At 38.1% G+C, this 24859-nt stretch overlaps 1 protein-coding gene and 1 long non-coding RNA gene across 2 annotated transcripts; both read right to left on the minus strand.

Moving 5' to 3' along the window:
* Window positions 1–8272: 8272 nt before the first annotated feature.
* LOC141617283 (secreted RxLR effector protein 161-like) lies at window positions 8273–8818 on the minus strand. The gene has a single exon (XM_074434465.1). The coding sequence runs from the start codon at window positions 8816–8818 to the stop codon at window positions 8273–8275; it is 546 nt and encodes a 181-aa protein (XP_074290566.1).
* A 4201-nt stretch (window positions 8819–13019) lies between these two features.
* On the minus strand, window positions 13020–17628 carry LOC141621376 (uncharacterized). Its single transcript, XR_012532270.1, has 3 exons — window positions 17172–17628; window positions 13686–13752; window positions 13020–13216 (listed from the first exon to the last, which is right to left on the minus strand). It is a non-coding gene; the product is annotated as an uncharacterized LOC141621376 (long non-coding RNA).
* Window positions 17629–24859: the final 7231 nt, after the last annotated feature.

The raw sequence follows: 24859 nt of genomic DNA on the forward strand, positions 1-24859 counted from the left end.
TCAAGTAAGTTTGTAACCAAGTCCTTTTTAATTAATAAACATCCCCAAGAATGTTTTAGAAGCTCAAATATTCAAGACTGTATTAGGTTACCCGTATGCATCGAAGAAACCATACTTACCATAATAATTAGAAGTGAACCAATATTATAACCCGTGCAACGCACGGACACAAAATCTAATATGTAGTAATAGGTGCTTATTTTTTTAGTGGTATCATCACCAATTTCTTATCTTTCCCTCTCAAAAACATCAGTTATCCTTGCAATAGTCAAAACCAACATATAATCAACATAATTGATACAAATAATCAACATAATTTAATTTATTAATATTATTACCTATACACCCCTTGCGTAATTTCACTACTCCTCAAAGAGGCAACATTGAATTCTCACGCATCGTCAATTAAACGACCTATTTTCATGTATAATTTTTGTTGTTATTTTCCCCGAGCTTGTCATTCTGTATCGTCATAGCTTAAAAATGTTGGGATAATAAAAAAAGAATGAAAATCTTGAATAATATAGCTTGTTAAACTATAATATCAAGGAGAACAAAAAAAAAACGTACTTGAATGTGATGAAAATCAAAAACTTGGAGCACCATATTTATATACACCTTATCAAATTATCAATGCATTTATTATATTTAATGAGTGTTTCTGTACAATGAATATGAAGAAGAGATTGGTATTTGACACATTTTCAATCCTAAATATCATTTATTCATATGTACATGCATATTTCTGTGTAGTGTAGATACATTTAAGATAGTCGAGTATAATAGTAGTAATCAGCCTACATATATGTAATTAATGCGTGTAATTATGCAACATTTATTATGTTTGTATTTAATAATTAACTGCAATTAATGTGTGTAATTAACGTTGAATACACCATGTGGCACACTCAAAGCGTTTTAACTCGCTTATATATATATATATATATATATATATATATATATATATATATATATATATATATATATATATATATATATATATATATATATATATATATAGAAATAGGATCTCGTGCGAACTATAAGTTCGGTGCGAACTTACGAACTGAGGTGATACCACCATGGCTTATATTAGACCTCCTGTAAGCTTTCCTCTTCCTTTAAACAATAAAACCCAATCCCTCAACAAGAAACACCTAACCTCTCCCACCTACTACCACCAATACCACCACATGTCGTCACTGTCAGCCCTAACCTCGTCGTCGGAGCTCCGACATAATTTGACCGCCCACCGTAAATCCGCCATTATCGGCCTAATTGTCACAGCATAATTAAAATTAAAGTGATTTTTAACCAAAAATGATCTATTTGCTCGAAATCTTACAACACCATCATTAATTCGGTTAGTTTTTTGTAATTTTTCTTCATTTTTCATAGATCTACGAATTAGATAACAGCTTTTTGTAAAACAGAGATTTTATGGTGGTTGTGGATAGTGGTAGGGCTGCGAAATGAGGTGATGAGGAGGGTGAGGGGATGACGTTGTAATCGGTGCTCTCACCGGCGTTGGTCTAGTGGCCATCATTCATGTGTCGAGTTAATTTTTTTTGAAATTCTTCATTTTCATAGTTCTATTAATTAAATCTCAACTTAAAAAAAAAAAAGATCTACGGTGTTGTGGAGGCGCGTGGACCTGGCTCAGTGGTGCTACGGTAGAAATGGATATGGCAAAGAGTGAACGACAGTGGGGTGGTGGCTTTGTGTGGTCGACGTTTGGGTATGGTCATGGAAGTCGCGTCATATCGTAATACTACCAGGTACAGATGCTAATACTATTTGGTACACAGATGACGTGTGTATCTGGAGTTCTAATTTGGCGAGATTGGTTGCTGGATACATGAAATATGGTTTCGGATGTAGTCATGGGCTGGGTGCTGGGTCTGGCTAGTGGTACGTAGGAGGTGGGGTGGTCGTCTGACATCGTCGCTGATGTTTTGTGCGCCATATGGTGTGATAGGGGCAGTTGTGGTGTGTGGGAGTTGCTGCGGTAACAAGTGTTGATGTGTTGAGTAGCGACAGTAACGGAAATGGGTGTAAGGAGGTTGCTTGTGGCAATGATAAGGGGGTTGGCGCTGATATCTTTGGTGGCCAACATCATGCCTGTGGTGAGAGGAGGCAAATGTGGTTGTCGACGGCCATGAGGCTTAGGCGCTTGGGTGTAATGTTAGTTCACAGGTGCGTGGTGGTTTAAGAAGTCGTGACTCACACACGCAACAAATTAAAGCTTTCTCGATCTCCTCTCGCAAGCATCTTACCTCCTCCCTATTGATGAATTGAGCTTGCAATTAAAGCTTCACAGACGCAACAAATTGATGTCAATGTAGTAGTATTTTTGTTGTACAAAAGGTCAGATTTTAAGAATTTGCTGAAGTTTCGATAAGTCTCATTAACTGTTTAAGATGATGATTCAAGTCAGACAATGCTATTATAAAGATGAAGCTTTGTTGCGTATGTGACTGTGTGTACTACTGTACTAGTGTTTTGTTTTGCAGAATGATTAACTTGTAATGAATTGTGGATGCATCCATGAACTATTAGAAACTTCTATATTTCTGCAGAATCTTTTGGCCAATTAAATCTGATAAGCTAACCGGTACATGAATGACAACTCATTAAGGCCGAAAATCCCGTATATTTGATGTTCTTGGCATGTTCTGACTTCGTGACTAAACTACGAATTAATTATCTCGTTTGATTATATTAAGTTGCTAGATACACTCTTTTAAATTACTGGATACATACCTTTAATTAACTAGATACATTCATTTAAGTTGTTAGATACATTTTTAAAGTTGTTAGATACATACCTTTAACTAGCTAGTTACAATCCTTTAAATTGCTAGATACATTCAATTACCTTACTAGATACATATATCTAGGAAGCTAAATAAACTCATTTACCTTCTTAGATACACATCCCTCGCAAATTAGATACATATCTCTAGCTAGCTAGATACAATCCGTTAAGTTTCTAGATACATATTTTTAGTTTGCTAGATACACTCCATTAAGTTTCTAGATACATATCTTTAGTTAGCTAGATACACTGCTATAAATTGTTACATATTTATCTCTAACTAGTTAGATACACTCCTATTAAACGAGCAATATTGAACATTTGAACATGCAGGAAAATTTTGACGGCTTTCTATTTGCATTTTGGACAAAAAGATTGTACTTTCTCAGGTTACTAGTTTGATTTTGATTTCTAAATTATACTCTTGTCAAATAATTTTATGTGATGCCAATTTTACTTATTAGAGAGTTATGACTCTAGGCATATAACAACCTAGATGTCCAAAATCGTAGAAACATGATTATTGAATTCAAGGCTAATAGGATAACTTCATTTTCGACTAAAATTTGTCTACTTCGACATATATGATTTCTCTCTTTAATTATTTTTTTTCTCTCTTTGTTAATTGCCTTTTTTTTTTATTTAATTTCTCCAACAATCTTTCTTGGTTATGTATGAAGCAAGAAATGTATCACACATTTACCTTCCCACATACATATCTATAACAAGCTACATACACTCCAACAATCTTTTAAGTGATGCCAATTTTTTTACTAGATACTCGTCGTTAACAAGTTAAATACACTTGTTCTCCTTACTAGATACATATCTCTAGCTAGATATACTCATCTACCATGCTAGATACATACCTCAACCTTACTAGATACACGTTTTTAACTAATTCGATACACTTGTTTACCTTACTAGATACACATCTCTAGCAAGCTAGATACACTCATTTACCTTGCTGGATACAGACCTTTGTAAGCTAGATGCACATCTCTAGTAAGCTAGATACACCCATTTACCTTACTAGATACACATCATTATTTACCTGGTCCTTAATATAGGAATATACCCATTAATTTGACAACCATACTCCGCTGAGCTGGTTATTCCATGGATATTGAAATCCAACCCAGTACCAACATGTTATTTTAGACATATTACAGCTAAGCATCCTTATTTATTTCTTGTTCTATCATCACAATAAACAGGATCTACCAATGTAAGGATAGAGAGTAAGACTTAACTAAGCAGACAACTATGTGTGATACATTTCTTATATTAAGGACCAGGTAATTAATGATGTTTGATACATTTCTTATAAAAAGCTTTGAAAAGGAAATTCAATCAAACTTGTTGATTATTCAAATAACAAAGTTAATCCTGATATTGTAGAAGACACCCTGGGGTTAAGAATGGCTTCACAAATATCAGCTGCTTTATTCAATAATAATGCCTCAATTAATCTCCCCGGCAATTCCCGTAAATCTCCATGCTTTTCTTCTAGTTTTGGTGGGAAAAGATTGAAACTTCCAAATCTAGTGATTGCTTCATTCTCAGTTCTCACTGCCAACCACCTCTACCCATCACCGACTCAACACCCACTCTGGCATTGTCACCAGCCATCCCAGTTCGTGCCGGCATCATCCACCATCCCGTCAACGAGACAACTGAGACCTGTAGACGCCCAAAACCATACACGCCGACAACAACTACGTCGCCGTCGCCGATGAATCCTTACATACAATTGATGTTTCCGACCCGAAATATCTCGATGTAGCATCAAATACTCTTGATTTTTTGAAATGTTGCTTCTATTTTATATATTTGGAATCATAAAATCAATTTTTTCATAACTTCACCAAACCAAAAATCAAATCGCCGATGAGGACATCGAGGCCGACATGCGCTTAAGTGATCGCGGCGTTGAAAGGCGGGGAGCATCGCCGGCGCGAAACGTAAGGGATCGGAGAGCCGACGATGAGTGATGCGCGGGATCGGATAAGAGGAAGAAGAGGTCGTCTGGATGGAAAATTGAGGCAACGATGGTCGTCAGATTTCGCCGGCGGGAGCTGAGGTCAAGTCGGTGAGGCGACCGTCATGGCGGCGTCGGAGGTGGTCATTGGTGAAGTAGGTCGTTGTGGGCGGGTGGTGAGTAGTGTGACTGGTGAAGATGGAGAGAGAAATATGAGTGATTTAAGACTTATTATTAGCCGTTGATCTGACTTTGATATATGGATGTAAGGTAGTTCGTACAGTTCGCACCGTACTTTAGTTCGCACCTGACCCCGACCCTATATATATATATATATATATATATATATATATATATATATATATATATATATATATATATATATATATATATATATATATATATATATATATATATATAAAAGATTTATCACTACCTGATTTACTATGTTTATTTAATTAGGTTGTTGTGTTTACTGTTATAACAACTACTAGTGGATGTGATTGAAACTCAGTTTAACCATTATAATATATTTACATTTATACAAAGAAAAAAAAATGTTCTCCATCCATAACCTGTCTAGTATCCATTCACTTCTTCTTGCTACTATTAGTCTCATGCCTATTGTCATTATATGCCTCCCTCCTCAGCCCCCCATCCTTCACATCTACGTACTTTTAATTGTCGGCTTCTTCCTCCGTGGATGTAATAATTTATGTTAATAATTGAAGAGGTTATTCAACTAGGTGAATGAAAAATCCAATGCTAATTGAAGTGAATCTTCAATTAATTGAAGAATCCTTTAATAAGTTCAAATGACAAGTGTTTAGATATTGAAATAACTACTTGTAACACTCCGGCCCAAACCGGGTCGGGAGCGGTTACGTATGATAGCTCATCAGGCCGTGTACATGGCCCATAGATCAACACGGGTCATTTCTAGCGCATTTTGTCCTCACTCATGCGCATCCCGAGAACCTTCCCAGGAGGTCACCTATCCTAAGACTACTCCCAGCCAAGCACGCTTAACTGTGTAGTTTTTTTGCATGGATGACCATAAAAGAAACTGCACTTTTTTGATATGAGTAGTAGTTTCAATCCCTTTAAACACTAGTCATTTAAGCCTATCAATGGACCTCTTCAATTACCGTGGGGTGTTACAATCACCCTCACTTGAAGAACGCAACGTCCTCATTGCGCCTGGTAGCAAAACCCAGAATCCTCTCCCGCTAGGTGGGTGATCACAATGGAGCGTATAACAACTGCCTCCAGGAACGTATAAGAACTGGCTCCCATCGCCACACGGTCGCGGGGTTGCTCTGATACCACTTGTAACACCCCAGCCCAAACCGGGTCGGGAGCGGTTACTTATGATAGCTCCCCAGGCTGTGTACATGGCCCATAGATCAACACGGGTCCTTTATAGAGCATTTTGTCCTCACTCATGCACATCCTGGGAACCTTCCCAGGAGTTCACCCATCCTAAGACTACTCCCAGCCAAGCCAAGCACGCTTAACTGTGGAATTCTTTTGCATGGATGACAATAAAAGAAAGTGCACTTTGTTGATATGAGTAGTACTTTCAATCCTTTTAAGCATTAGTGATTTTAGCCTATCAATGTACCTCTTCAATTACCTTGGGGTGTTACAAATAGGGGATAAGTTTTATACGATATTTGAACTTCTATAAAAAAATCTAAGATACGCATGAATAAATACAAAACCTGTTAAAAAGAACTAATGTTGATCTCTATAATAAGGGGGCGCTTGGTTCATCTAAGAAAAAGGGAATGAAATCAAGAAAGGGTAAGAGAGGGAAATGAATGGAATTACCCCAAAATTACCTTATTGTTTGGTTAGTTTATCTAAGGAAAGAGAATGAGAATACCAACCACCACCAATTCATACTCCACCACCAAGCACCAGTAGTGCACCACCAAAAAAACATCCGAGATAACTTGTCGTTCACCTTCTAAAGTCGTTGGACACTAGCGTTGTCGTAGAGCAACCCACCACACCACTACAACCCCACCCCACTACTATAAACACCCTCCTTAGATCCTCGAAAACACCTTCCCTACCACCGAAATTCACACCCTAACCCCTAAAAACACTAGATCTAGCGTTTTTTGTGGGGTGGGAGTGCATTTCGGTGACGGGGGAGGCTTTTTTTCAGGCTTATAGAGGGTGTTTATGGTAGTGGGTTCAATAAAGGTGAGCGGTTGTGAGACTAGGGAGGTGCCGAAGATGGTGGCTGAGAGTCGTCGTCGGTTTCAGCTGGTAGGTTATTGACTTTTGGTGGTAGGAGGTGCGTTAGTGGTTGTAGTAGGTCGTAGTGACGGTGGGTCTTGGAGTTCAGGACGGGGACGTAGTAGACTAATTGGTGGTTGTGGTGGGTGATGTGGTGTCATGTTTGTGGTGGTCAGAAGTATGGTGGCAGTTGTGGTGCTTTGCGAATGAGGTTGTTAATGGTTGATGGGTTGGGCAATGGGCTAATCAAATTTCATTCCCTAGTGGGGTGAGGGACAATAGAGTAACGAGTTAGTGAAATTTGGGGATAAAGAGGTAGTGAGACAAATAATAATAAAGTGATGAGACAAACAAAGGCAATCACTAACTTTGATTCCGTTTTCCTTTGTTTATTACCCCCAACCAAATGTCCCTTTAAGTGCAGAATCTACGAATTACCATGAATGACTACCTTCCAATACGACTTAATTGGAACGTTACAGTGGACATAATGCTCCATTTCCTCACTCATAGTCAAATGGCATTCCTACCCAGTTCTCAAATTAGCTTTCTCATTTTGATATAACCTCATGTCCTCCTTATTAGACTTAAAATCCCCTTCTCCATTTGGCCTTAACACTACGCCTTTGTAGCATCAAGATTGAGCATTCGATTTGTTCGCATTTTAATTTCCACACTTGACCTCAAAGGTTTACGAACATCACGCGGAACCCATATCAAAACTACCCTCTCGATCTCTAGAAATTGTGCCTCATCAATACCAACGTAACTACCCAATTATGCCCCAATTCTTTTAATATTTGCCTCGTCGAATGATAATTGATTAATCGAGGTTGAGAAATGAGAGAAGGATTAATCTTATTGATCAGAAGGTCAAAGTATATATACAGCTTACAAGATCTTAACATCTCAACTGTATGCTATAAACAAGGAAAAGATAAGCTAAATATATGCACTACTTATTATACAAGAAAGCTATATACTTGAGACGATAATATCTTAGGATATTATACGGATATTATTCTCTTACTCCCCCTCAAGTTGAAGCACTTGGTAAACCAAGTCCCAACTTGTACTGCAAATGGTCGAATGCTTCACCTCCGAGTGCTTTAGTGAATAAATCAACGATTTGTTCCTTGCTTCGAAGATGAAAAGTATTGATAGTATTATTGATGAGATGTTGTCGAACGAAATGGCAATCAATTTCTATGTGTTTTGTTCTATCATGAAACACCGGGTTTTTTTGCAATATGAAGAGCTGCTTGATTGTCGCAATATAAGTGCATGGGTTTCGAGTGAAACACACCTAGTGAAGTAAGAAATGCCTTGAGCCAAATCAGCTCACTCGTTGCCCCTGCCATTACACGATACTCAGCTTCCGCCATAGACTTTGCGACCGTCGCCTGTTTTTTTGCTTTCCACGACACTGGTGACTCTCCAAGCGACACAAAATACCCACTTAATGACTTTCTCGTTAAAGGACAACTTGCGTAATCCGAGTCACAATATCCCTTTATTTGCAAATCTGCGTCATTCTTCATAATGATGCCCTTACTCAAATTCATTTTAATGTAGCGAACAACGCGCAGTGCCGCCTCCCAATGTTCTTTCCGTGGTTCATTGACAAACTGGGATAGCGTGTGTACTACATAGACAAGGTTAGGACGCGTAATGGTAAGGTAAACTAGCCTGCCTACTAGCCTTCGATACTTCATAACATCGGCTAAAACGTCCCCTCTTGCCAGGGCAAGACGATGGTGTTGCGACATTGAAGTGTATACCGGTTTTACTCCTTGCATTCCCGTCTCATCTATGATTCATAATGCATACTTTCTTTGATTGAGAAACAACTCCTGTGAACTGTGTGCCACTTCAATCCCCAAGAAGTACTTAAGTCGCCCCCAAGTCTTTAATTCCAAAACTCTTATCGAGAAAGTCTTTGAATTTTCCACAAGCATTCTTATTATTGCTCACAACTATCATGTCGTCTACATATACTAGGACTCCGATGAAAACTCCATCCTTATTATATGTAAATAACGAATAATCCGCCAATGACTGTACAAAACCGTACCTCTTTAAAGAAGATGTCAGTTTTGCGAACCAATTCCGTCCTGCTTGCTTGAGGCCGTATATGGACTTGAGTAGTTTGCAGACCTTGTTTTCCCCGGTTCTTTCATAACCTTGAGGTATTTTCATGTATACTTCCTCGTCCAATCCCCGTGCAAGAACGCATTATTAACGTCCAACTGTTCGATGTTCCACCTCTTGACCACTGCTACTGCTAGCATACATCGAACACTCGTCATTTTAGCAACCGGTGCATATGTCTCATGGAAATCCACTCCTTCAATTTGTGTAAATCCTTGAGCGGCGAGCCTTGCTTTGTATCGCTCAATGGTTCCACCAGCTTTGTATTTCACTTTGTATACCCACTTGCATCCAATGGGTTTTTTGTCTTTTGGTAATTGGACAATTCGCCAGGTTCCATTATTTTCCAACGCCTCAATTTCTTTGCTCATCGCTTCGTGCCATTTCTGATATTTCGCTGCTTCATTATAGGTACGAGGCTCTCGTATCTCATGAATGGCAGCCAAAAAAATTCTGTGGGAGGAAGAAAAACAATTGGTAATAACATAATTTGCTAAAGGATAGCGAGTACCTGGCTTAGCTGACTTCGATTAGACGTGGTGAGCATTATTGACGGGTTTTAAAACTCTCGTTGATCTGCACACGTAATCCTTTTTCCACGCAGGTTCAAATTTCTCCCTCGCTCCTCGTCCCAGCTTTCTTCTTCTTCTACCGCCTGTGTTTCTCCATCCACGGTTTGACTCACCAATTCTCCATCCTTGATATCAGTCTCCAATTCTACCACTTCCGTCTCCTCTGCCTTTTCATCATCACTAGTAATGGACATATCATCGCTCCCCCTGTCTCCTTGCAACGATGTCTGCCTTTTATCTTTACCACCTATTTCATGTGCCTCTATATCCAGAATGTCTACATGCTCATAATTAAGTGGCTGTGATTTTTTATTCTCAACGGGCTTTGACAATGGAAATTCGTTTTCGAAGAAATTGACGTCCCTTGAAACAAACATCCGTTTTTCAAAAAGTCGTACACCTTCCATCCCTTCTTGCTATGGGGGTATCCTAGAAAAATACACCGCTTCCCTCGCTTTCCGAACTTATCCCGAGGCTTGTCTTTGCTATGAGCATAACATAGGCAGCCGAAGACGTTTAGATTGGTCAAATCGGGCTCCTTGTTTACAACATTTCGTAGGGTGTCTTTCCTCGAAGTAGAGGTGTCGGGGTCCTATTTATTAAGTAAGCTGCGGTTAAGGCACATTCCCCCCAAAAATGGATTGGTAAGTCAGCCTAAAACCTTAAAGCTCGAGCCTTTTCGAGTATGTGTCGATGTTTCCATTCTACCCTTCCGTTTTGTTGTGGTGTGTCAACGTTAGTGGTTTGAAAAATTATTCTGTTCTTTTCTTAATAGTATTTCATGGGCCCATATAATAACTTCGTTCCAATGTCACTTTGAATAATTTTAACGGTTTTTTCAAACTGAGTTTTTACCATTTGGCAAAACGTTCTCATGAACTCTCCCGCTTCACTCTTGCTTTTCATGAGGTACACCCACACTGCCCTACTATGGTCATCGACAATAATTAAAAAATAATGAGCTCGAGATAAACTAGCCACCCGATATTGACCCCAAATGTCGCAATGAATTAAACCAAATAAGACTCTACATCATTTATTATTAAAGCTGAAATGGGGAACGAGTTTGTTTAGCCCGACAACACGGGTCACATGCATGACTAGAATTCCAATTTAATTTGCAACCAACTAAAGGAGAAAATTGAGACAGTATACTACTTGATGGATGTCCGAGTCTATTATGCCAAAGTCGAGTCTCCTTGGTCAATGATGCTTTCCTAACCAATTCGGCTTTCTCTGGCTGAAAGTGATAAACACCATCATGGTGCTCACCCCGTCCAATCTCCGTCCTCGTAACCCGGTCCAGCATAACACAATAGTCGGGATAGAATGTTATTAGACAATTATTTTCCTGTATTAGTTGCTTTACTGATATTAAATCACATGTTAACGAAGGGACGAATAACACGTCCTTAAGCACGAATTTTGAGCTTAATGTGACTTCCCCATGCTCCATCGCTTCTATACGTCGACCATCAGGGAGCCCTACCACAGACGGTGCTTCTGTCCAAACATTACTAAGACATTCCCGTCTCCCCGTCATGTAGTGCGAAGCTCCACTATCAATTAGCCATTCATTAACAAAGCTAGCTTTCATACCTGAAAGTTTTTCACTACCTTCCGGACTTGCGCTCAAAAGGGTACGGAGTCTCTCGATCTCATCGCTGGTGAAGGGTAAATTCTGTTTAGTCCCCTCTGTTTCCTTCGATCCTGATGAGTTGCTCACGGCATTGGCCTGAAAGGTTGCTTGCTGCCCACGTCCCCTTGAGTGCCCTCTACCACGTCCACGGCCATTTCCTCTACGGCCACGCTCTCGTTCACGGCTTTTTACCACTTCATACCCGTGCTTCTCATAGCAATTTTCTTCGACATGGTAATACTTACCACAGTGACTACACTGGGGTGGTGGTAATTCCTCCTCGTCTGATGCCTGCTTGTGAAAGGTACCCCTGCCTCTGCTCGCTCCATAGGATTTCATCGCCATGGCTACCTCGTTCCTCTCTTCTTTAACCCGTGTAATATTTGTGTGTCTTTCCTCTCGCAGTACCAAAGCATACGCCCTAGTGAGAGACGTAATTGGGTCCTCCATCAGCAGGTTTGTGCGCAAACCACCGTATAAAACCGTGTCCAATCCCATCAAGAACTGGTGAACCTTTTCTTCTTCACGCTCCTTGATTATCATTGCTCCTGCTCCACAAGTACACTTTGGGATCTTGCTGTAATTTGCAAGTTCGTCCCAAATCGTCTTCAACTTGGTGTAATATTCAACCACCGATTGTCGACCTTGTTTGCATTCATTGAGTTCGCCCTTCAATTGGTGTACTCTCTGGGCGTTTCCAGCCGAATAACGATCCCTCAATTCTTCCCAAACCTCTGCAACTGTAACCGAGAAAGTGATACTCGAATGTAGTTTCGGGTCAATCACATTCTGTAGCCATGCTTTCAACATCGCGTTACATTGTCGCCAAGTCAATAGTTCAATGTTGTCTTCTCCGTCAACAACTTCCGGCTTTTTGACCTCCCCTTCAATGAAACCTAATTTGTTCTTCGCATCTAGTCTATTCTTAACGGCATCAGCCCATAAGTCGTAGTTGTCACTGTTAAAGATGGTTTGCGTAAGCATAAGATTAGGGTTGTCCGATGGATGAAGGTAGAGAGGCGATGTAACTGGAATGAGATGTCGTTCATTGCCTTTGCTGCTGCCTATAGACTTTGCCTCGTCTCCTGGCATCTTGTATTTGTAGTTGGGTTATTGGAAAAAAAACGTGGATCACTGCCTGCTCACGATACCATGATAATTGATTAATCGAGGTTGAGAAATGAGAGAAGGATTAATCTTATTGATGATTAACCAGAAGGTCAAAGTATATATACAGCTTACAAGATCTTAACATCTCAACCGTATGCTATAAACAAGGAAAAGATAAGCTAAATATATGCACTACTTATTATACAAGAAAGCTGAATACTTGAGACGATAATATCTTACGATATTATACGAATATTATTCTCTTATCGAACGTCTCTTAATTAGTAATTCATATATTCTAGCCCAAATAGGGAGGTGACATAGAGTTGTATATTTCATTTTGTCGTCATTATTGGGTTCGTTTAAACATCAAACGAATTTCTCAAAGTGTCATGGTTCTGTAACACCCCCATACTCCAAGTGCCTTACCAGGACCACTCAGGTATAAGGATACTACCATCTCGGTTACCCGAGGCATGATAATCATAAGACAATGAAGAAACATACTTTATTAAATAAGTTTAAGTGATTACATTACAAAACCAACTGTAAGCAAAATACAACTGTTCTCAAACTATAAACCAACTGAAAGGAACTGTTCTAATAAACACAGCGGAAGACTAAAGACTCTGATATGTGATGACTCCATCCCCAGCTAGATCCCACGCGTATCCAAGATATACCGCAAGCAATCGCTCACCACCCCGAATGGATCACCACAGTTTTTAAAACATTTAAACGGGTCAGTACTAATCACACAACTTATATATATATATCAACAAAGATAAGATACACAGTCGGCTTAACCGTCACACATACACACAACAACTACTCAATCCCATCAATCTCAATCACCGACGTCCACTTTGGACCAGCCCCGCCGATGGGGGACCGCAGCCGTTCCCACCTAAGCCCCGCTCATCATACCGAGCGATAACCCTGTCCCATTAATGTGCACATCCCCTTCCGTGGCGGGTTCCACGAAGGGCGAAACTAGGGCGTGAAGTCACTCCCGCAAGTGACCCCACTCAGCCGAGAACGCATCTCGAGAACCATCAACAGCAATCACAACCACAAACACAGTACAATCATTATATCAAACAACCAAATACAGCACATCACCAATATCCCATTATGGGACTAATACTGAGTAGGAAATCCTACCTGGAAAGCATAATTATCAGACGGTCTCTACAGCTGTATCAAAAAGGCTCTTCTACAAAACCTCCTCCTATCATACAAACATACAAACACTACCGAATCACAATCTACACAAAAACCCCCAAATCCCTAAATTAGGGTTTAACCAAATCAAAGGAAATACAATAAAAAGGGTACATAGATCTTACCCTCGACGCAAGGAACTCAACGGTACGAACAACGACAAGAATCGACCGTCGAACTCCGGAATTGCTAAGAATGCGATTAAGAAGATGGACTTGTTTGCTTTCTCTCTTAAACAGGAATTTAGGTTTTGTAAAAGTGGTTTAGAATAATGACGACGAAGCTTAAATACCTTAATCGCATAATTAACAAAACCCGAGAAAACTCCCCGTAAAACCGGACACTCGATCGAGTACCCAAGGTACTCGATCGAGTACCCCCCTACTCGATCGAGTGCCTAAGGCTACTTGATAGAGTACCCCCTTACTCTATCGAGTACCTAAGGCTACTTGATAGAGTACCCCCTTACTCTATCGAGTACCTAAGGCTACTTGATAGAGTACCCCCTTACTCTATCGAGTACCTAAGGCTACTTGATAGAGTACCCTACAGGTCAGAAACTTTTCTAAAACGCAACTTACCCTTGCTCGACAGAGTAAGGCCTACTCGATAGAGTACCCCAAGACTTATAAATACGGAGTATTACAGGTTCCCCTTGAGTACTCGAATTTTATTTGGCACTAGCTATGTTACTCAGACACGGGAGAGGTGTATCGTATCCGATACGTATCGGTGTATCGGATACGCGATTGTAAAAATTCATTAATACGGGGATACGGTAAAATAAGTATTTTGACCAATTTTACAATACGGATACGACACCGCATCTCTAAATATTAAAGGAGATTTAATGCCACATGTTTTTTTTTACGAAAAAACTTGTTATTATATGTTTAATTATTATTATATGTTAATTTGTGAGAGAGAGTAAGTTATGAGTAGTTTAGTAGAGACAGGTGTATGGCAAATAGGCGTACAGCACAGCACCACTTGCAAGTTTAAATCAAAAAGTCAAAGAAAGAGAAAAGTAGAATTATAAAATATTATTGGTAAAAAAAGACCCCCCCCTTTAAATGAAAACCCTAATTATTTGAGAGCCGCTGTCGTTCACAAACAAGTCACAACTTTTACAGTAACTCTCCTTCCATTTATGCGCCTCCACTCTTTCCCTTCGCCGGCGACCGCCCTCTATCTGAGAGAAGTCCGACGATGTTATCTAGGTTTGGATGATTATTTATGAGAAAAGCAATAACCCAAGTAAGAGTGTCACATCATCTTCTATACCGTACCGGTGTCGTGTCCTTTTCCGGCATATCTGACACGTATCACGTGTCGTATAACGTATCTTATCGTATCGACACGTGATACCCTGGTGAGGTGCCGTTTCGGAGTATCTCTGGGCACTAGTAAAAAGAAAAGCAAAAATCAATCTTGTTACCCATCATCTTTCCCTAGTCTTCTATACCCTTACCATAGTATTGATGGTCGCCTTAATGTCGGTGGTTTTCGACAACCATATTTTACCCACGAGCATAGATTTTACTTCGCCTGAGGAATCCTTATATACATCCCAACTATCTACATCTCAACTAAAGATTTCAGGCTCCGGGTCATCACCACTATCTCCTCACCCTAACATTAACATTGACTGGATTCTCCCATGGCAAAAACCCCACCTAAGAGCAACAAACTAAGAGCAAATAACTCTAAATAAACTCTATCCTGCGAAAAAAAAATAATAAAAAAAAATGTAACAAGCAAATAAACTATGAGCAAAAAATAAAATAGAACTAAGAGATATGTATCTCCACTGCAAGACGAAGGAATCAGTCTCGAGCAAAGTTGGAAAAGACAAACAAGTAGCCTAGACGATGGGGAACCCAAGGAAAGGCACCAGCGGCGGCCCATGAGTTTGGGAGGCCCTGTTCCGAATATTAAGTTGAGGCCCCAAAATTATTAATCGCTATTTATTTGAGGTTTTAAACGAAAATTATTAAATCACTTTTCACCAAGCTAATTGATCATCGCAGTACATTTTTACGAAGTAAACTAAAAAATAAAAATTTGAGAAGAAAAAAAAAGGAAAAGTTAAGATATAAGGAGTATGAAAAGAAGGAAATGCTAAGATTTATTTTAGGCATGTGTAAAACAAAAGTTATATAAATAAGACGGTTTCACATCGTGAAATGGTTCGCTTTTGTAAAATAACTATTCTTTTATTTATAATAAATGCCTCGTTTTTCTGTATAACGAAACAGTCTCATGCAATAATTAACATAAAGTGTAAATATAAATAAAAAGTTTAAAGATCAAGATTGTACTCGAGTAAAATAACAAAAGAAACAAGAAAAGTGAAAAAGTGTACAATAAAACTAGTCTTAAACTCGCGTACTACGCGGGGCTGTTTTTAAAAATTGTAATATAATTAGTTATTAACATTTCGATCGACCCACCCATTTTTATCAAGGTCTAAACATGTAGACCTTGACCAGGTACCCTAAACAACTCAAACTCGCAATGATTCGAAAATTTACAGTCAAGGTATCACCTCGAAACTAAATTTATGTTAACTATATTTTCATTTTTTTTAAAATAAAAAGGACAAAAAATGACATGATATCGAGAGATATTTTAAAAAAAAATTCAAAAATAATAATTGTTAAAAAATTTAATATGATTAAATATTAATTTCAATTACAATTTAATATTAAATGTAGACCTCGTAAAAGCAACCTGACCCGAAAAAACTGACCCGAGACCCGAAATTGACCAGAACTACATCACTCAAATGTGTCCCGAAACCCAGATTGACCCGAGCTTTATTGACCCGTAACTGACCCGACCCGAAAATGATCCGATCTAAAGCCACTTAACCCGAATATGACCTGACTGAACATAACCCTAATTGAACCGAAAAGACTTGAAATGACTTTTTCTCTCTTATTCATTGACCTAGACCCGACTCGAAATAGACCTGACCAACAAAACAGAAACATACCCGAAACCCGAAGTGACCGACCCGACCCGAATTAACCCAAAATCAATGAGAGGCCTAAACTGCCCCGACCCAAACTGGCCCGACCCGATTAACCCGTCTACAAGGCCAAGTTAAAAGAAATGCGTTATAAACCATTTCTAACATGTATACTACTAATCCCGACACAATTCGAAACCTGTGTAATTTGAAGTAGGCGTGTTAGAGAGGCCCGCTTTTGTCGTTTCATATAAATTAGAATGTTTTTTTCTTAAAACAAAACAAAACCAAACCAAACCAAAAAAAAAAAAAAAAAAAAAAAAAAAAATCTAACCAAAAATAAATTCATGTACTTAATTAAAAATTGTGATTAAATATCTTCCATTAGAACTAATTACAAAATTTTGTAGGGCATAAGCATTATAAAACGCCATGCCTATAATATTTCATACCTTTATAAATTAAAGAATTCATTTCCTTCCATTCTTTCACCTAAATTATCGCTATCCATGTATTTGCTGAGGTCTTCTTTGTTGGACCATCTTTTCGACTTCATTCCTTTTGATGTTGTTATAACTCTTAGGGTGGATAATCATGGCAATATAAAATTGTAAGAAAGCTTTTGGTATTTGTTCAACATGATTGCCGTAAATGACTAAATGGTAGTACGAAGTAGTGAAGTACAAACAGAGTAGTACTGTAGTAAGATTAGTATATTTAAGATTTACTCCGTAAAATTTAAGAATGTGAGTTATAAGTGATTATGTGAACATAAAAATATTTGGGACTATAAATAAATGCATAAAATGAAAAATATATTGCAAAATATTACAATGTAATATAAAAGGTGATTCACCTTATTCTGATGATATTTCGTTTTTAAATTTCTAGTAAGTTTTGTTTCATCTTGAAAATATTTTGTATTAATAGAGAGAATCTTCCATTTATATTGGATAAACTTTGGATTAATTTAGGCAAATATATTCAAGAATAATAATTCTCGGTCAAACATGAATGAAGTTACGTAAATATAGCCAAGTATTTTGGGTAAATGAAGAGAAATTTAGTCAAATGTTTTAACTGACCTTAATTAGACCATGTCACCTAATATTATGAGATTTTGTTTAAGATTTAATTTGTTTTTTTTTATGGAAACGACACGTGGGAGTCAATAATAGCTATGTCACGTGGCAACCAAAGAGGCACCCGGTTTCAGCTTTAATATAATATATGATATGTGCCATACTTAAAAAAAAATAAAAAAAATAAAAAAATAAAAAATAAAATACCTATGAATGCCATGCACGTGTATTTGGGGGGAATACAACTAAGGTGTGGAGTATAGACTAGCATTGGATTGGGCTACTCCGTATAAGTCCGGAAAGAGGGGAAAGGCACAGTCATTCTCATTATAGTTAATTTCATTCAAAGAAATGGACTGGGCTTAGATTTTGGGGGCCTATTTTCTTTCAAAGCTTCTTGCTTTTGACGGGCTAATCCCATCACAAGCCGAAGACCTCTCACAAAAAAGGGAGAGGGGACAAGGTGGGGTACCCCCATGTGCTTCCCCACTCACCTCTCATGGGTATTTTGTGAGAGGAAATGGTATCCGTCACAAACTTGTGACGGATATCGCCGTCTTCAATGAGATTTTGTGATTTTCCTTTGGGCCCCTGTGCTGAGGATCGAACTGCACTACCTATGGGCCGCCCCTGAACGGCACAAGTCTTAACCCTATCTCCCTTATACTAAAAGAATAAGACTTTTCCAAAATTTTGCCGCCTAAATAAATTTGGTTATAATTGGGCTTTTATTATATTATATCTGTAATTGGACTTTTATTATATCATATCTGTTATTGGGCTTTCAGTATATTATATTTATATCTGGATTATACTGAACTTTTCCTCTTCCACCGTTAATAAAAAATATTAATAATAATAATAAATTTACAACTAAATTTCAAATTAAGTTAAATATCAGTTTTATTATTATTTTCTTTAATATTTTTATCTAAAATACCACGCATTCGCGCGGGATCTATACTAGTTCTAGTTATGAGCCAAACATGAATTATCTCCATCAAGTCTATCAATTTTAATTTTAGGGCATCTACCGGCGTGCGGCTCACATTCTTCAAATGGCCTATTGTGTATCACAAATTCACATTTATGACAGATATTTTTTGTCACAAGCTGCAAGTGGGAGAGGGGTTGTCAGAGGTCGTGACGGTCACGAGTAGACCTGGCAAAAGCAACCCGACCCAAAAAGGTTGTCCCGAGACCCGAAATTGCTCGAGTTACATCACCCGAATGTGACCCGAAAACCCGAATCGACCCTACCCGACCCGAACATGACCCGTATCTAACCCGACCCGAATGTACTCGAGTAAAATAACAAAAGAAACAAGAAAAGTGAAAAAGCGTACAATGAAACTAGTCTTAAATTCGCGTACTACACGGGGCTGTTTTTAAAAATTGTAATATAATTAGTTATTAACATTTCAACGACCCACCCATTTTTATCAAGGTCTAAACACGTAGACCTTGACCAGGTACCCAAAACAACTCAAACTCGCAATGATTCGAAAATTTACAGTCAAGGTATCACCTCGAAACTAAATTTATGTTAACTATATTTTCATTTTTTTTTAAAATAAAAAAGACAAAATATGACATGATATCGAGAGATATTTTAAAAAAATTTCAAAAATAATAATTGTTAAAAAATTTAATATGATTAAATATTAATTTCAATTACAATTTAATATTAAATGTAGACCTCGCAAAAGCAACCCGTATCGAAAAAAATGACCCGAGACCCGAAATTGACCAGAACTACATCACTCAAATGTGTCCCGAAACCCAGATTGACCCGAGCTTGATTGACCCGTAACTGACCCGACCCGAAAATGATCCGATCTAAAGCCACTTAACCCGAATATGACCTGACTGAACATAACCCTAATTGAACCAAAAAGACTTGAAATGGCTTTTTCTCTCTTATTTATTGACCTAGACCCGACTCGAAATAGACCTGACCAACAAAACAAAAACATACCCGAAACCCGAAGTGACCGACCCGACCCGAATTAACCTAAAATCAATGAGAGACCTAAACTGCCCCGACCCAAACTGGCCCGACCCAATTAACCCGTCTACCAGGCCTACTTAAAAGAAATGCGTTACAAACCATTTCTAACATGTATACTACTAATCCCGACACAATTCGAAACCTGTGTAATTTGAAGTAGGCGTGTTAAAGAGGCCCGATTTTGTCGTTTCATATAAATTAGAATGTTTTTCTCTTAAAACAAAACAAAACAAACCAAAAAAAAAAAAACTAACCAAATATGAATTCCATGTACTTAATTATAAAAATTGTGATTAAATATCTTCCATTAGAACTAATTACACAATTTTGTAGGGCATAAGCATTATAAAACCCCATGCCTATAATATTTCAACCTTTATAAATTAAAGAATTCATTTCCTTCCATTCTTTCACCTAAATTATCGCTATCCATGTATTTGCTGAGGTCTTCTTTGTTGGACCATCTTTTCGACTTCATTCCTTTTGATGTTGTTATAACTCTTAGGGTGGATAATCATGGCAATATAAAATTGTAAGAAAGCTTTTGGTATTTGTTCAACATGATTGCCGTAAATGACTAAATGGTAGTACGAAGTAGTGAAGTACAAACAGAGTAGTTCTGTAGTAGTTTAGTACTGTAGTAAGATTAGTATATTTAAGATTTACTCCGTAAAATTTAAGAATGTTAGCTATAAGTGATTATGTGAACATAAAAAGATTTGGGACTATAAATAAATGCATAAAATGAAAAATATATTGCAAAATATTACAATGTAATATAAAAGGTGAAAAGATTATTCTGATGATATTTCGTTTTTAAATTTCTAGTAAGTTTTGTTTCATCTTGAAAATATTTTGTATTAATAGAGAGAATCTTCCATTTATATTGGATAAACTTTGGATTAATTTAGGCAAATATATTCAAGAATAATAATTCTCGGTCAAACATGAATGAAGTTACGTAAATATAGCCAAGTATTTTGGGTAAATGAAGAGAAATTTAGTCAAACGTTTTTACTGACCTTAATTAGACCATGTCACCTAATATTATGAGATTTTGTTTAATATTTAATTTGTTTTTTTTATGGAAACGACACGTGGGAGTCAATAATAGCTATGTCACGTGGCAACCAAAGAGGCACCCGGTTTCAGCTTTAATATATAATATATGATATGTGTCATACTTAAAAAAAATAATAAAAAATAAAAAAATAAAAAATAAATTGCCTATGAATGCCATGCACGTGTATTTGGGGGAATACAACTAAGGTGTGGAGTGTAGACTAGCATTGGATTGGGCTACTCCGTATAAGTCCAGAAAGAGGGAAAAGGCACAGTCATTCTCATTATAGTTAATTTCATTCAAAGAAATGGATTGGGCTTAGATTTTGGGGCCCTATTTTCTTTCAAAGCGTCTTGCTTGTGACGGGCTAATCCCGTCACAAGCTGAAGACCTCTCACAAAAAGGGAGAGGGGACAAGGTGGGGCACCCCCATGTGCTTCCCCACTCACCTCTCATGGATATTTTGTGAGAGGAAATGGTATCCGTCACAAACTTGTGACGGATATCGCCGTCTTCAATGAGATTTTGTGATTTTCCTTTGGGCCCCTGTGCTGAGGATCGAACTGCACTACCTATGGGCCGCCCCTGAAAGGCACAAGTCTTAACCCCATCTCCCTTATACTAAAAGAATAAGACTTTTCCTAAATTTTCCCGCCTAAATAAATTTGGTTATAATTGGGCTTTTATTATATTATATCTGTAATTGGACTTTTATTATATCATATCTGTTATTGGGCTTTCAGTATATTATATTTATATCTGGATTATACTGAACTTTTCCTCTTCTACTGTTAATACAAAATATTAATAATAATAAATTTACAACTAAATTTCAAATTAAGTTAAATATCAGTTTTATTATTATTTTCTTTAATATTTCTTTCTAAAATACCACGCATTCGCGCGGGATCTATACTAGTACTAGTTATGAGCCAAACATGAATTATCTCCATCAAGTCGGTCAATTTTAATTTTAAGGCATCTACCGGCGTGCGGCTCACATTCTTCAAATGGCCTATTGTGTATCACAAATTCTCATTTATGACAGATATTTTTCGTCACAAGCTGCAAGTGGGAGAGGGGTTGTTAGAGGGCGTGACGGTCACAAGTAGACCTGGCAAAAGCAACCCGACCCAAAAAGGTTGTCACGAGACCCGAAATTGCTCGAGTTACATCACCCGAATGTGATTCGAAAACCCGAATCGACCCGACCCGACCCGAAAATGACCCGTATCTGACCCGACCCGAATGTACTCGAGTAAAATAACAAAAGAAACAAGAAAAGTGAAAAAGCGTACAATGAAACTAGTCTTAAACTCGCGTACTACACGGGGCTGTTTTTAAAAATTGTAATATAATTAGTTATTAACATTTCGATCGACCCACCCATTTTTATCAAGGTCTAAACATGTAGACCTTGACCCGGTACCCAAAACAACTCAAACTCGCAATGATTCGAAAATTTACAGTCAAGGTATCACCTCGAAACTAAATTTATGTTAACTATATTTTCATATTTTTTTTAAAATAAAAAAGACAAAATATGACATGATATCGAGAGATATTTTAAAAAATTTTCAAAAATAATAATTGTTAAAAAATTTAATATGATTAAATATTAATTTCAATTACAATATAATAATAAATGTAGACCTCGCAAAAGCAACCCGTATCGAAAAACCTGACCCGAGACCCGAAATTGACCAGAACTACATCACTCAAATGTGTCCCGAAACCCAAATTGACCCGAGCTTTATTGACCCGTAACTGACCCGACCCGAAAATGATCCGATCTAAAGCCACTTAAGCCGAATATGACCTGACTGAACATAACCCTAATTGAACCGAAAAGACTTAAAATGACTTTTTCTCTCTTATTCATTGACCTAGAGCCGACTCGAAATAGACCTGACCAACAAAACAAAAACATACCCGAAACCCGAAGTGACCGACCCGACCCGAATTAACCCAAAATCAATGAGAGACCTAAACTGCCCCGACCCAAACTGGCCCGACCCGATTAACCCGTCTGTAATACCACGGTTTTACGAAACTCTGGTTACTCTATCCAGTGGGCCTTACTCTGTCGAGTAAGTGTGTTTTGCGTTTTAAAATAGTTTCTGACCTGTTGGGTACTCGATCGAGTAGCCTTGGTACTCGATCGAGTAAGCGGCACTCGATCGAGTACGTTAGTTACTCGATCGAGTAAGTGTGTTTTACGGGGTTGTTTTGACGGGTTTTGCTAATAACGCGAGTTTGATATAAAAGGTTTCCGTCAGTTTATTTCATCATTTTTAACCTTTCTAAACCTTTCAAAAGAAAAAGGAGTTACGTAGTTCTCTCTCGTCGCGTTGTTGGCAAATCCCCAAGGCTAGGAGTTTATTTCATCATTTTTAACCTTTCTACATACCAATTTTATAGTATTTAGTTAACTTTGTTTAAACCCTAATTTTGGGAATTGGGGATTTGTGTTAGTTTTGTGATTGTTAGTAATTATGTGATTATATGTTAGGAGGACGATTCGTAGAAGATGAATTTTGATACAGCTGTTGAGACCGTCTGATTATGCTGCTGTTCCAGGTAGGGTTTCCCTACTCAGTATTAGTCACATGATGTGTTGATTGGTGTTTGTGATTGTTGAATATTATCATACTCGTATTGTGACGGTTGTTGGCTTTGATTGTTGGTTGTAGCTGTGATTGATTGTATCTGTCTGTGTTCTTCGGGGTGTGTCCCTGGCTGAGTGGAGTCACTTGCGGGAGTGGCTTCACGCCCATGATTCGCCTTCTGTGGAACCCGCCACAAAAGGGATGTGCACATTAATGGATTTGGGTTTATCGCTCGATGGAGATGAGCGGGGCTTAGGTGGGAACGGATGCGGTCCCCCACTGGCAGCGAGGAGTGACTGTTGCGATGGGCACTCTGGCAGGGCTACACACTTTAATGTGTAGTCAGGATTGTGGAGTTGGGTTTGGAGTTCGGAGAATACCTGTGATGATTGAGCTGTTTGTTTTACTGTGTTGTTGTTTATATAAATTGTGTGATTAGTACTGACCCCGTTTAATGTTTTAAAAACTGTGGTGATCCATTCGGGGGTGGTGAGCAGTTATTGAGCAGGTATGATATGACGCGTATGGGATAGATGGGATGAGTCATCACGTGGCAGTTATAAGTCTTCCGTTGTGTCAGACGATGTTTTATAGCTTGATAGTTTTAGCAGTAGATCGTCTGAGAATCTTGTATTTCAAATTTCGTTTTGGTTTTGATCATGTAATCACTTTAAACTATTTTGTTATTTAAATTATGTTTCTTCATTGTTATTTGATTATCATTGCCTCGGGTAACCGAGATGGTAGCACTTCCATGCCTTGAGTGGTCCTGGTAAGGCACTTGGAGTATGGGGGTGTTACAAAATGGTATCAGAGCGACGATCCTGAAACCTGTAATTAATGAACCTAATGAATATAGGGAGTCAAATTAAAATGAACCCGGGGTAAAAGTTGTAGGAGCTAATGCAAAGGCTTGGGAGACGTCCTAAAGTCGCGAACTCGCCCTACATTTTTGAACCGGTCATCATGGGATATGAGTCGGGATCGCTATGTGTTTATTTTGTGAATTGTGTACCAATATAGTGATGTGTGGCATGAATAAGTGTGATTTTATATGTTGTTGGTTGAAAGCATGTTGGATGATAGTTGGTTTACCATGTTGATTGGAATAGTTGGAAAAGTATGTGAGAATGACGAATGATGTGGCGGAAAAAGGAAGTATTTCATATGTGATAATATGTGATGAATAATGATGTTGCAGGATGAATAATTTATAATGTGTACATACTAGTAACTTGTGATTAGGGGATTTGATATGATTTTACATAATTCTGTTTGCGTAAAGTTAGATAATAAGTTCATATAATTGTCTACCGTGGTATCATATGCACTTGTAGATGAAGAATGTGGTTGAAATAGATGAACTGATTGGAAA

Source organism: Silene latifolia, chromosome X (assembly GCF_048544455.1).
Source record: "Silene latifolia isolate original U9 population chromosome X, ASM4854445v1, whole genome shotgun sequence".
NCBI classification, from domain to species: Eukaryota; Viridiplantae; Streptophyta; class Magnoliopsida; order Caryophyllales; family Caryophyllaceae; genus Silene; species Silene latifolia.